The following is a 10949-nucleotide window of genomic DNA, read 5'->3' as shown; positions in this document are numbered from 1 at the left end:
GGAAGCCAGGGCAGGGCATGGAGTCCTGGGCCCCCACATGGCAGCGCCAAGCACTCGACCCTGAGCCCAGGCCCAGCATCCCAGCCATCGCTGAGGGGCGAAGGACCAGGCGCCCGCCTGCAGCTCCCCGGCACGGCCAGGCACAGGCAGGGCGTGTGGCACCGGGCGGTGCCCTTGCCCTGGGGAGAGCCGAGCTCCCCAGCCCAGGCCCTGGGAGAACTGGAGGGAGGCTCCGGCCGGGGCCGCTCGTTCTCCTCCCATGCAAAGTGCCAAGGAGGGGGCGGCCGGGGAGCGTGGGATGCTCGCCCGGATACTGCTCCGAACAGGAACGAGCCGCGGCGTCTCTCCTTACACGTCCCAGGAGGCAGATAAGGAGCGAGCGCTGTGGGGTACTCCCAGCAGCTCCCCGCAGGCAGGGCACCCGGCACACAGCACCTCCCAGTTCTCCCCAGGACCCCTCGCCTGGCCAGCGCAGCCGCCCAGACCTGTCGATGGGAGCAGGCTGGCCCGGGGACTAGCAGCACTGCTGCGCTGGGCATGGCCGAGAGCACCTTTGCAGGAGCAGAAGGGAAGCGAATGGCTGGCCAGGGGCCGGCGACGTGCACCCCCAGGCCAGCCTCTGCCCCGGCTGGCGGGAAGATGAGAGGCAGCCCAAGCTCACCAAGGCTCCCCCTGGGCTGGAGGAGAGCAAGCCAGCGAGAGGTGGGCAGCAGCCAGGGAGCCACCAACACGCCCAGCCGGTGGCACAGTGCAACGGGGACCCTCCCAGCTGCAGGCAGGGTAAGGACCAGAGGGAGAGCCCAAGCTGGGACTCGCACCCAGCACCCCCAGCAGGGGGCACCTTGGGGAGTGGGGCAGGAGTGCGGGTTGCGGGGGGAGCCCCCGGCTCCTCCAGCCCCAGCCCCGCCCAGCAGGGGGCGCTGTGGGGAGTGGGGCAGGAGTGCGGGTTGCGGGGGGAGCCCCCGGCTCCTCCAGCCCCAGCCCCTCCCAGCAGGGGGCGCTGTGAGGAGCAGGGCAGGGCGCCTTGGGGAGTGGGGCAGGAGTGCGGGTTGCGGGGGGGCCCCTAGCTCCTCCAGCCGCTGTCGTTCTACGTTCAGACTTTCTGAAACCCTGGGGCACGGCCCCGGCTGGTGGAAGGCAGCCGGCCTGGCTGGGGCGAAGGGAGGAACCTGAGGGCAGGAAGGACCCGTTCCCAGCGGGGTGGGGGGGCTCTGCGCCGGCTGGGGCCGTTAATCAAGACGTTAACGACCTAGCTTGGGGGGGACTGGGCGAAGAGCAGGGGCAGCGTTTGCAGGTCACACGATCACAGACTGGAGGAGCTTGGGGCTGCCAGGGCGGCTGACCCGGGGCCAGGCAGCACCAGGGCGGTGGGACTGGACACTCTGGACACGCAGAGTACCGATGTGCCCGCCTTGCACCCCTGGCTGGGCACCACATGGGCGCCAGTCGCTGGGGCACGGCAGGCCTCGGCGCGGTGGGCAGCGGGCGGCCCAGGAGCGACCAGCCAGCCCGGCTGCACAGCGGGGGCCGGAACAGGCTGGGGGCTGCTCTGAGAACTGAAGGGCGCCTCGCTGGGGCACGGTGCCAGGGCTGGGCACCCACTTCACTGGAGCAAGCAGGGCCGGGGGGCGGGCTGGCGGCGAGGGAGACGAGGCCCGGCAGGGAGGGTCAAGGCTGGGGCTGCTCAGCGTGACGGGGGGATGTGACGGGGGGCCCAGAACGGGGCAGGGACAGGGCTGCAGGGCCCCCCAGCCGAGAGCAGTCAGGGATGCTCCGTGGAGCTGAAATCGGCAGTTAACAGTGATGAAGGGAACGCTGCCATGCGGCCCGTGGAACTCTCTGCCGCAAAAGACCCTGGAAGCCAAGGGCCCAGCAGGCTTCAGGGCGGGGCTGGAGGTCTCTGTGGGGACCAGGTTAGGGTCAGGGAAGAGCCAGGCTGCAGGGAGTGGCCTGCTCTCCATGCCGGGTCTCTGCCCCCGAGAGGCACTGACAGGAGGGGGAGGGGCAGGCAGCAACTTTTGGCTCCTGATGGGGCCGGGCCGGGGCCGTTTCTCGGCTTAGTGCAGGGCTCTTCCCTGTGCCCAGCTGGGTGCCCAGGGAGGGGGCGAATGCTCAGGGTCTGGGTGCTGCCTCCCACATCTGCACTGCCAGGTGCCAGGCACCACGTTCTCTGGCTCAGCCTGGCCACCAAGGGCTGGCTGGTGTCACCAAGGAGAGTCCGCACGTGTCCTGGGCTCATGGGCCAGGCATAGAGCCGAGACAGGGAGATTTGGGATGGGGTCTCTGGGCCCCAGGACTGACTGTGGGGCGTTGGGGCAGAGTCTCCAGGCCCTGGGAGTGACCACGGGGTGTTGGGAGGGGTCTCAGGGCCCCAGGAGGGATCGTGGGGTGTCAGGCAGGGTCTCCGGACCCCAGGAGGGACCGTGGGGTGTCCAGAGGGATCTCCTGGCTCTGTGGGCAGACGTGGTCCCCGCACTCCTTGGGCTGGGGACTGGCCAGGTCACACCGGGGCCTTTGGCCGCGTCCGGGCTCAGTGCCGTCTCTCTCCCCAGGGCCATGCCAGCTGTGCTCTGCCCAGAGGGAGCGCGGGGAAGCTGTGCCCCGAGAACGCAGCCCGGGAGCGCAGCCGCGTGCGGACCCTGCGCCAGGCCTTCCTGGCGCTCCAGGCTGCGCTGCCCTCAGTCCCGCCAGACACCAAGCTCTCCAAGCTGGACGTGCTCGTCCTGGCCACCAGCTACATCGCCCACCTGACCCACACCTTGCACCAGGGCCAGCTGCCCCCCGAGGCAGCCCCACTGGCGAGGGCGCCCAGCTTCCTGCACCCCATGAAGGTAACAGGCCGGGCTCCCCAGCATGCACTGGGCTGCCCAGGGTCCCTGGCTCGTGCCAGCACAGGGCCATGCGTGCTGTGCCCCTTGGCAGGGTGGTGAGCCCCGGGACAGGGCCCCAGTTCGAGTGCTGCTGGGAGGCCGAGGGGCGTGAGGGGGGCAGGCAGCTCCGGCTCTGCTCACGGCAGGTCTGTCCCATCCCCCAGGCCCCGCGCGGACGTCCCCCACCCAGAAATGCAGGAAAAGCCCTTTCCGGGTGTAGCTCTGCAGGAGGCAGGGGGGTATTAGGGGTGGCGGCAGCTGGTCTGAGGGAAGTGACGGGTGGGGGCGTCTGGGCCAGGTCCTGTGAGACAGCTGGGGGCATGAACGACCCCCCTGGGTATGCAGAGCCAGGAGGCCCCAGGGCGCCCCATGGATTTGGCCTGGAGTAGCTGCCTTCCCCAACCCCTGGTTGTCTGTCTCTGTCCGGGGGCCTCCAGCCGGGCACGTGGCCCCGCTGCAGAGCCCTTGCCACTGTGTCTTGCAGAAATGGCCCATGCGGTCCCGTCTCTACGCTGGAGCCTGGGGAGCGGATGTTGCTGACCTGCCTGCAGCTGCCCCCGCAGCCCCCAGCAGCAGGATGAGGAGGGGCTGCGAGGGGGGCAGCCCGGGGGCCAGCGGGGCAGCCCTGTGACACCTCCCAGCCTGCAGCCCAGCACTCCGGCTTCCTGCATGGAACTGAGCCCGGGGCTGGCCGAGCCAGCTGCCTGCGCCCCACGGGACCCCAGCACTCTGCAGGGCTGGCCCGGACTCGCCCCATCTCTGATCTCCCAGACCCCTGGCAGCAGCAGCCAAGTGCACTGGACCTGGCTGTCCCGGCTGGCACCGCCTCCTCCCACTGGCTCCAGCCCTCCTCGGGGTCTCTGCTGGCCCCGTTGCCCCGGCTCTCAGCCGACCCAGCCTGGCCAGCAAGGGCACGCAGGCAATGGACTGATCCCCTCCCTGCGGGGAGACAGCTGGGCTCCCAGGCCAAGAGGAAGAGGAGGGAAGAGATGGGGGAGGAGGAAGGCCTCAGGCCAGAAAGCAGGTGGGAGCCACATCACAGAGTGCCCTGCCCAGCCCTTGCCATGGTCCCCGACCCCACATTCCAGCCCACGCTGTGTGATCCGGTTTGACGGGCAGCACGGTCTGGTCCTGGGCATCTGGACTCCTGGGTTCTGTTCTCACGGACGCAGCTGGTAGCCTTGGCCGGATCGCCGGAGCATGTAGGGATGGGATCCGAGCCAGGAGCCACCTCGCCCGCAGTCCCGGCTCTCACAGTGGCCAGTGCCAGGCGCTGCACAGGGGGGTCCCAGAAACCCGCAGTGGCAGCTGCAGTTAATCTGCCCCGAGAAGGTCTCCCTGGTCTCTAAGCAGGAGCCACTCGAGGCCTGAAGCTGGGGTTTCACTGGCTGCCCCGAAGTGCTCTTAAGGCCGAGTTCAGGCCGAGTGCTGACCCTGCCATGTGCCCACCCACAGCATGGGCTGCACTGAGCCTCGGTCCCGTCTTGGTGCCCTTGGGAGCCCGACTGTCCCCTGCAGTGCAGACGGGCATCCGGGACACTCCCTGTGCATGTGGCTTGGAGAGCATTAATGGGGGGATCGCCCCAAGCCCTGCCCAGCACTGTGTGCCTGACTCAAGCCAGTGCCCTGGCATGGGGACCTTCGAGCGGTTTGGCTATTAAAGTGGGTGCCTTACGGCAAACCCGCTCTCCCCGCACCACTAACCCTCCTCCCGCCCATGCACAGTGGGCCCGTAGCACCCCCAGGGTTACGGGTGCACCCGGATTTACATTTGAACCAGGGCAAAACAGAGCTCCAGCCATTGCATGTTTCGCTGTACGGTGTGATTTGTACCTGCCCCCTGTGGTCTGGGCACGGCTCGCGGTCGTGGGTGGGGGCGCGCTGAGGTCTGCTGCAGCTGTTGTGAAAGGCCCTGGCAGTAAATGTTTTCTAGTGTCCAACACGCCTGCAGAGCCCCTCCCGCACGGACCAGCCTGCTGCAGGGGGCGCAGCGCTGGGGGGCGCTGGGTTCGCCTGGCCTGGAGGAGTTTGTGCGGGAAGCGCTTGGCTGGGTTTATTTTCCACGATAAAGGCGAGTTCCTGTTTCATGGGAGGTCAGCGGCCAGGTGCTGCCTTGGTCCCTGGCCCAGGACTTGCGTGCCAGTGTGGATGCCCTTCTGGGCGCTCGGACCCCTCCGCAGCTCCTGGCCTGGCGTCGCTCACTCTCGCGCCCGGGGTTCAGGGTGTGGAGAGGAGCATGGGGCACAGGGATGTCCCCTGGCCGCAGCCACTTCCTTGCATCTTTCAGCTGCCTTTTCTCGCAGCCCTGCTCTTCTCCTGGGCGACTGGCTCTGGAGTTGGCAGTGCCAGTGCCAGAAGCAGGAACTGCTCCCTGGAAAACCGACCATACACAGCACAGCCTGGCCAAGAGCTGCCAGGGCAGGACTCCGGCATGCAGGGCTTGGGTGCCACCCGGGCGGGCTCAGTGGCCACAGCCTGCCTGGGAACAGGCACAAGGGACTGCTGGTGGCTCCCCCAGCCTTGCCTGTTTCCCAGAGGGGCCGTAGGGGGCAGCAGCTGAAACCAGGCCCCGCGGTGAGATCAGCCAGTCTCAGCCCCAGATGTGTGCCAGGCATGTTACCAAATGTAGCCGTGTTGGGGTGTCCCTAAATCTCTGGGTCCCCTTGCTGGGACCACAGGGCCTACAGCGGGGCCCCTGAGCACAGCCATTCTCCGGCCAAGCTGAGACACGGGAATTCACCCAGCACTCAGAAGAATCAGCTCTTAAAGAGTGAGCAGGTTTCAACCACTGCCTTCCAAACAGTGACTCTCACTTACACCGGTGCTGGAGAGTCCTGTGAGCCAGAGGCAGCCCCTCTTTGAACCTTGCCAGGTACTTGCCTCACAACTTCCTGTGGCAGTGAGTTCCGCAGGCTAATTATGCAGCATGTAACCAAGTCTGCATTACTCCCTTTGAATGTCCTTGATGGTCCCCTTAGCCTTGTGCTGTGGGGTTTGGAGAGCAGAATCTGCCTTCTCTGAGCATCCTGGTTTTACAGACTTGTAGCACATCCCTTCTCTGTCCCCCTGGAAGGCAACAAGCCCAATCATCTGTCTCTGCACAGCAGAGATTTTCCAGCCCGTGTTGCTCTCTGCTGACCCTCCCGCTCTGCTCTCTCCTTGGCAGGGGAGGGCCCCGCACTGCACATGGTGTCTCTGGATTATTCACCACCTCCTTCCTTGTGCAACCCAACGCTTGGGCTCTGTCCCCTGGGCGCTCCCTGCCCCCATGGGGGGCTGGGCCAATGCACAGCTGGGGTGCAGCTGGGCCCGGCCAAGCGAAAGGGGGGCCCAGCCAGGCAGCCGACTCCTGGTGCTGCGGGTGGGAGGCTCTGGAGGAGCTGCCGGTGCAGTGAGAGGAACCAGCAACCCAGCTCCATGGGAAAGAGGCCAGGGCCAAGGCTAGGGCCGTAAATCTGTCCGGCACCTGGACAGCGTCCCGCTCACTAACGAGGCCGCCTTCTCCTCCGCTCAGCTGCCTCTGCCGGGAAGGGGGGTCCTTCGCAGCACAGCTGGGGCCTGGGGAGCACTGCCCCCCAGCCAGCCCTGTGCCAGCCCTGCGTGCCCCCGGCTCTCAGCAAGGAGCCACTGGGAGCAGAGCCGGGGGGCCCCCTCGCTGGGGATGGCTGGATGCAGCTGCCCCAGACACCTGGTCTCCCCGTCCACGAGCTGGGCCAGGGATCTGGACGAATGGAGGGACGAACAGACAGGGCCTGGGACCCCTGCTGCTGTGCTTTGAGCCTGCAGAGCAAATGCGGGGGGGGAGTTCGGTGCTGCAGGGTGTTGGGGGGGCGGGGGTTGGAGCTTCAGCCTCTGGCAGCTGGAGCCTGCCTAGGGGCCAGGACAAATCACCCCCCCATTCATGTCTGGAGAGGGGCTGCCCTTGGCCACGGGTTCAGTTCTGCCCTTGCCCAGCCCCCGGCACTCAGGGCCCAGCTCTGTGCATGCAGCGACCCCCACCCCAGCCCTCCCCCACGACCCTGCCCTGGGGTTACTGCCTGGCTGGGATTTGACCGGCCTGGCCCTGTTTTTTAGGGATTTGCAGTTGCCAGGAAAAGACCGGCCTGGGCTGGGCTGTTTGACATGGGGCCAAAGCAGGGTTCTCCAGCGGGGGTCGTGCGCTGTGACCCCACCCCGGCCAGGCGGGACAGCAAGGTTTGTGTCTTTGATTTCTAGGGGGCTGGGCGCACTCAGCGGCTTCCTGTGTCAATACAAAACATTGGAGAACCACCGGGCTCCAGCGTCGTGTCTCCCCGTGCGCTGGGCTGGCCAGTGTGACAGGTCTGGGGCCGGCGCGTGGTGCTGCCCTCTTCCCACGGCCACAGGCCAGGCGATGCCCGAGCAGCCTGGGGGCCAGGCAGCGGCTGGCTGCCCCCGCCACGCGAGTGGCCGTGCGGGATTGAGTCACGCGCGTGAGGAGTCGTGCGATGCGCCCTCAGGCGTGCCGAGCTGTGTTACCTCGCTAGGCGTGGCTGCTGGGGGAGGGGCAGGGTTCCCTGGCGGGGCTGGGCTTTTTGAAGCTCAAAGGTGGTAACCCTACCTGCCCCACAGCCGTGCCCAAGCCCACTGCATTGTGCCCACTGCACTCCCAGGCCAGTAGCCGGCACCCCGGCTCCAGCTCAGCAAGGGCTCTGCTTCCCACTGCACACGTGAGCCCCCGGCTGGGCCGGGCTGTGCTAGGAACCACAGCACGGGCCGGAAGGGGGGAGGGGGCTGGGAGAACAGCTGGAGGTGTGGGGAGGGGGCACTTCCTGCTCTACAGATAAGAGCCCCCAGTGTATTTGCAGCCTGGCTGTTCCAGGGCAGCGAGGAGGGCTGGGAGCACAGCTGGGGTCCCTGCTGCTGGGCGGCACAGGACAGCTCCAAGACAAGGCAGAGAGAAAGGCTGGCAAGGCGGGGGAACGCCCAGCTGCCCCTCGGAGAGGGCCTGGCATCAGCAGACAGCACAGGGTGCAGCTGGACCCGGGCTGCAGGGGTAGCCGCAGGACTTAGGGGAGCCCCTGCCCCACAAGGAGAGCCTCAGGAAAGCGCTCAGCATGGCCTGCTAGAAGGGGTGGGGGGTCTTGCAGGCTGGGCAGGCTGGGGGGCTTGGCCTTGTTATGCTGGCTCTACATGCACTGGGGTGGGGGGGCCTCAGGCTCACCGGTGAAGGGCTGGGGTAGCTGACACCGACCCACATGAGAGCTGGGGGGCAAATTCCCATTGTGTGCCATGCACAGCAGGTGGGGCAGGGCAGAACCTGGCACTCGCTCACCCCCACCCCCGGGGCAGCTCAGTGAGGCTGGCAGAAGCCAGAACCAGAAGCAGGCGCAGCCCTTCACCGGCCTGGAGGGACCTCAAGAGTCACCGAGTCCCGTCCCCTGCACTCAGGGTGGGACGAAGGATTAACTAGGGGATCTCCCAACACATTTTCTGGTGGCCTCAGAGTGCCATTAACTTTAGGACAACCAAACAAATGTGCACAGATACGTGTCCAAATCCTGGTGATTTATTTATCTAGGGCTTTTTTTGCTGACTCAGTAATAAAAATAACATACAATTGTCTCTATTCTTTACTGGACCTAAACAGAGTAGACACAAAGAAGGTGCTTTGCACACTCTTGTCTTTTTTGTTCTTTCTTTTGATTCTTTTTGGTTTAGTTTTGCTGGCTAGTAACTCTGCTGCTGTGAAAAGTGATTCTTGTACGTTTGCATCACTTCTCACAGCCTCCACCTAGCTACTAAGTCTGCTGTGAAAAGTGATATTAACAAACATAGAAATATCCCTTTTCTCAGCAGATTGCCTCAGCCCCGGTAAGCCTGGAGACAAATTAAGCCCTGGATGGGGAGATAGGGAGGGAGGCCGACAGGGAGGTAGTGAGCTGGGGGACGCAGCTCGATGCCCCACACCCAGGGGATAGAGCCCGATGCCCTGCGCCCCGGGGTGGAAGTCTGACACCAGCACCTCCGGGAAGGTGGGGAACTCAGTGGCTGCCTGCTCCACTGTTTGTCTCTCCAGGGGTGGGCAGGGTCCAACCCCTGCTGGGGGCCCTTGGGGAGGGGCCACTGCTTGGCCCCCCCAAAGCAGCACCCAGGAGGCTGTGGCCACAAGAAAAGCCCCTGGTGGCCGCATGCAGCCACGGTGGGCGCATTTGAGAAACTAGACTATCCCTGACAGGTGTTTGTCCAACTTGCTTTTAGAAACCTCCAGTGACGGAGTTCCACCTCCCTGGGCGATTTATCCCAGCGCCTGAGCACCCTGACAGGTCGGACTTTTCCCTAATGTCTGACCTAAATCACCCTAGCTGCAATGTAAGTCCTTGTCCTGTCTGCAGAGGTTAACAAGAACCATTTTTCTCCCTCCTCCTTGTAACAACCTTTTATGTACTTGAAAACTTTTCTCATGTCCCCTCTCGGTCTCCTCTTCTCCTGGATAAACACACCCAGTTTTTTCAATCTTCCCTCACATGTCATGTTTTCTAGACCTTTCAGCATTTTTGCTGCTCTTCTCTGGACTTTCTCCAAATCTTTCCTGAAATGTGGCACCCAGAACTGGACACAATACTCCAGTTGAGGCCTAATCAGCGCGGAGTAGAGCAGAAGAATCACTTCTCATGTCTTGCTTACAACACTCCTGCTAATACAGCCCAGAATGATGTTCGCTTTTTTTGCAACAGTGTTACACTGTTGACTCCTATTTAGCCTGTGATCCACTCTGACCCCCCCGATCCCTTCCCGCAGTGCTCCTTCCTAGGCGGTCATTTCCCATTTTGTACATGTCCAGCTGAGTGTTCCTTCCAAAGTGGAGTACTTTGCATTTGTCCTTATTTAATTTCATCCTATTTACTTCAGACCATTTCTCCAGTTTGTCCAGCTCATTTTGAATTTTAATCCTACCCTCCAAAGCACTTCATAGAATCATAGAATATCAGGGTTGGAAGGGACCCCAGAAGGTCATCTAGTCCAACCCCCTGCTCGAAGCAGGACCAATTCCCAGTTAAATCATCCCAGCCAGGGCTTTGTCAAGCCTGACCTTAAAAACCTCTAAGGAAGGAGATTCTACCACCTCCCTAGGTAACGCATTCCAGTGTTTCACCACCCTCTTAGTGAAAAAGTTTTTCCTAATATCCAATCTAAACCTCCCCCATTGCAACTTGAGACCATTACTCCTCGTTCTGTCATCTGCTACCATTGAGAACAGTCTAGAGCCATCCTCTTTGGAACCCCCTTTCAGGTAGTTGAAAGCAGCTATCAAATCCCCCCTCATTCTTCTCTTCTGCAGACTAAACAACCCCAGCTCCCTCAGCCTCTCTTCATAAGTCATGTGCTCTAGACCCCTAATCATTTTTGTTGCCCTTCGCTGGACTCTCTCCAATTTATCCACATCCTTCTTGTAGTGTGGGGCCCAAAACTGGACACAGTACTCCAGATGAGGCCTCACCAGTGTCGAATAGAGGGGAACGATCACGTCCCTCGATCTGCTCGCTATGCCCCTACTTATACATCCCAAAATGCCATTGGCCTTCTTGGCAACAAGGGCACACTGTTGACTCATATCCAGCTTCTCGTCCACTGTCACCCCTAGGTCCTTTTCCGCAGAACTGCTGCCTAGCCATTCGGTCCCTAGTCTGTAGCGGTGCATTGGATTCTTCCATCCTAAGTGCAGGACCCTGCACTTATCCTTATTGAACCTCATCAGATTTCTTTTGGCCCAATCCTCCAATTTGTCTAGGTCCTTCTGTATCCTATCCCTCCCCTCCAGCGTATCTACCACTCCTCCCAGTTTAGTATCATCCGCAAATTTGCTGAGAGTGCAATCCACACCATCCTCCAGATCATTTATGAAGATATTGAACAAAACCGGCCCCAGGACCGACCCCTGGGGCACTCCACTTGACACCGGCTGCCAACAAGACATGGAGCCATTTATCACTACCCGTTGAGCCCGACAATCTAGCCAGCTTTCTACCCACCTTATAGTGCATTCATCCAGCCCATACTTCTTTAACTTGCTGACAAGAATACTGTGGGAGACCGTGTCAAAAGCTTTGCTAAAGTCAA

General features: G+C 62.7%; 1 protein-coding gene across 1 annotated transcript; it reads left to right on the top strand.

Moving 5' to 3' along the window:
* The first annotated feature begins 87 nt into the window (after positions 1-87).
* Positions 88-5931, top strand: TCF23 (transcription factor 23). Its single transcript, XM_074946737.1, has 3 exons — positions 88-780; positions 2553-2831; positions 3355-5931. The coding sequence occupies exons 1-3, from the start codon at positions 538-540 to the stop codon at positions 3499-3501; spliced, it is 669 nt and encodes a 222-aa protein (XP_074802838.1). The 5' UTR covers positions 88-537; the 3' UTR covers positions 3502-5931.
* The last annotated feature ends 5018 nt before the right edge of the window (positions 5932-10949 follow it).

The sequence above is a fragment of the Natator depressus genome, chromosome 3, assembly GCF_965152275.1.
Source record: "Natator depressus isolate rNatDep1 chromosome 3, rNatDep2.hap1, whole genome shotgun sequence".
NCBI lineage: Eukaryota > Metazoa > Chordata > Testudines > Cheloniidae > Natator > Natator depressus.
This window is presented reverse-complemented; position numbering and strand designations above follow the sequence as displayed.

Coding starts and splice junctions, on each gene's coding strand:
- TCF23 (XM_074946737.1), top strand. CDS start 538: ATGGCCGAGAGCACCTTTGCAGGAGCAGAAGGGAAGCGAATGGCTGGC. Junction 781..2,552: donor CCCTCCCAGCTGCAGGCAGG/GTAAGGACCAGA, acceptor CTCTCTCCCCAG/GGCCATGCCAGCTGTGCTCT. Junction 2,832..3,354: donor GCTTCCTGCACCCCATGAAG/GTAACAGGCCGG, acceptor TGTGTCTTGCAG/AAATGGCCCATGCGGTCCCG.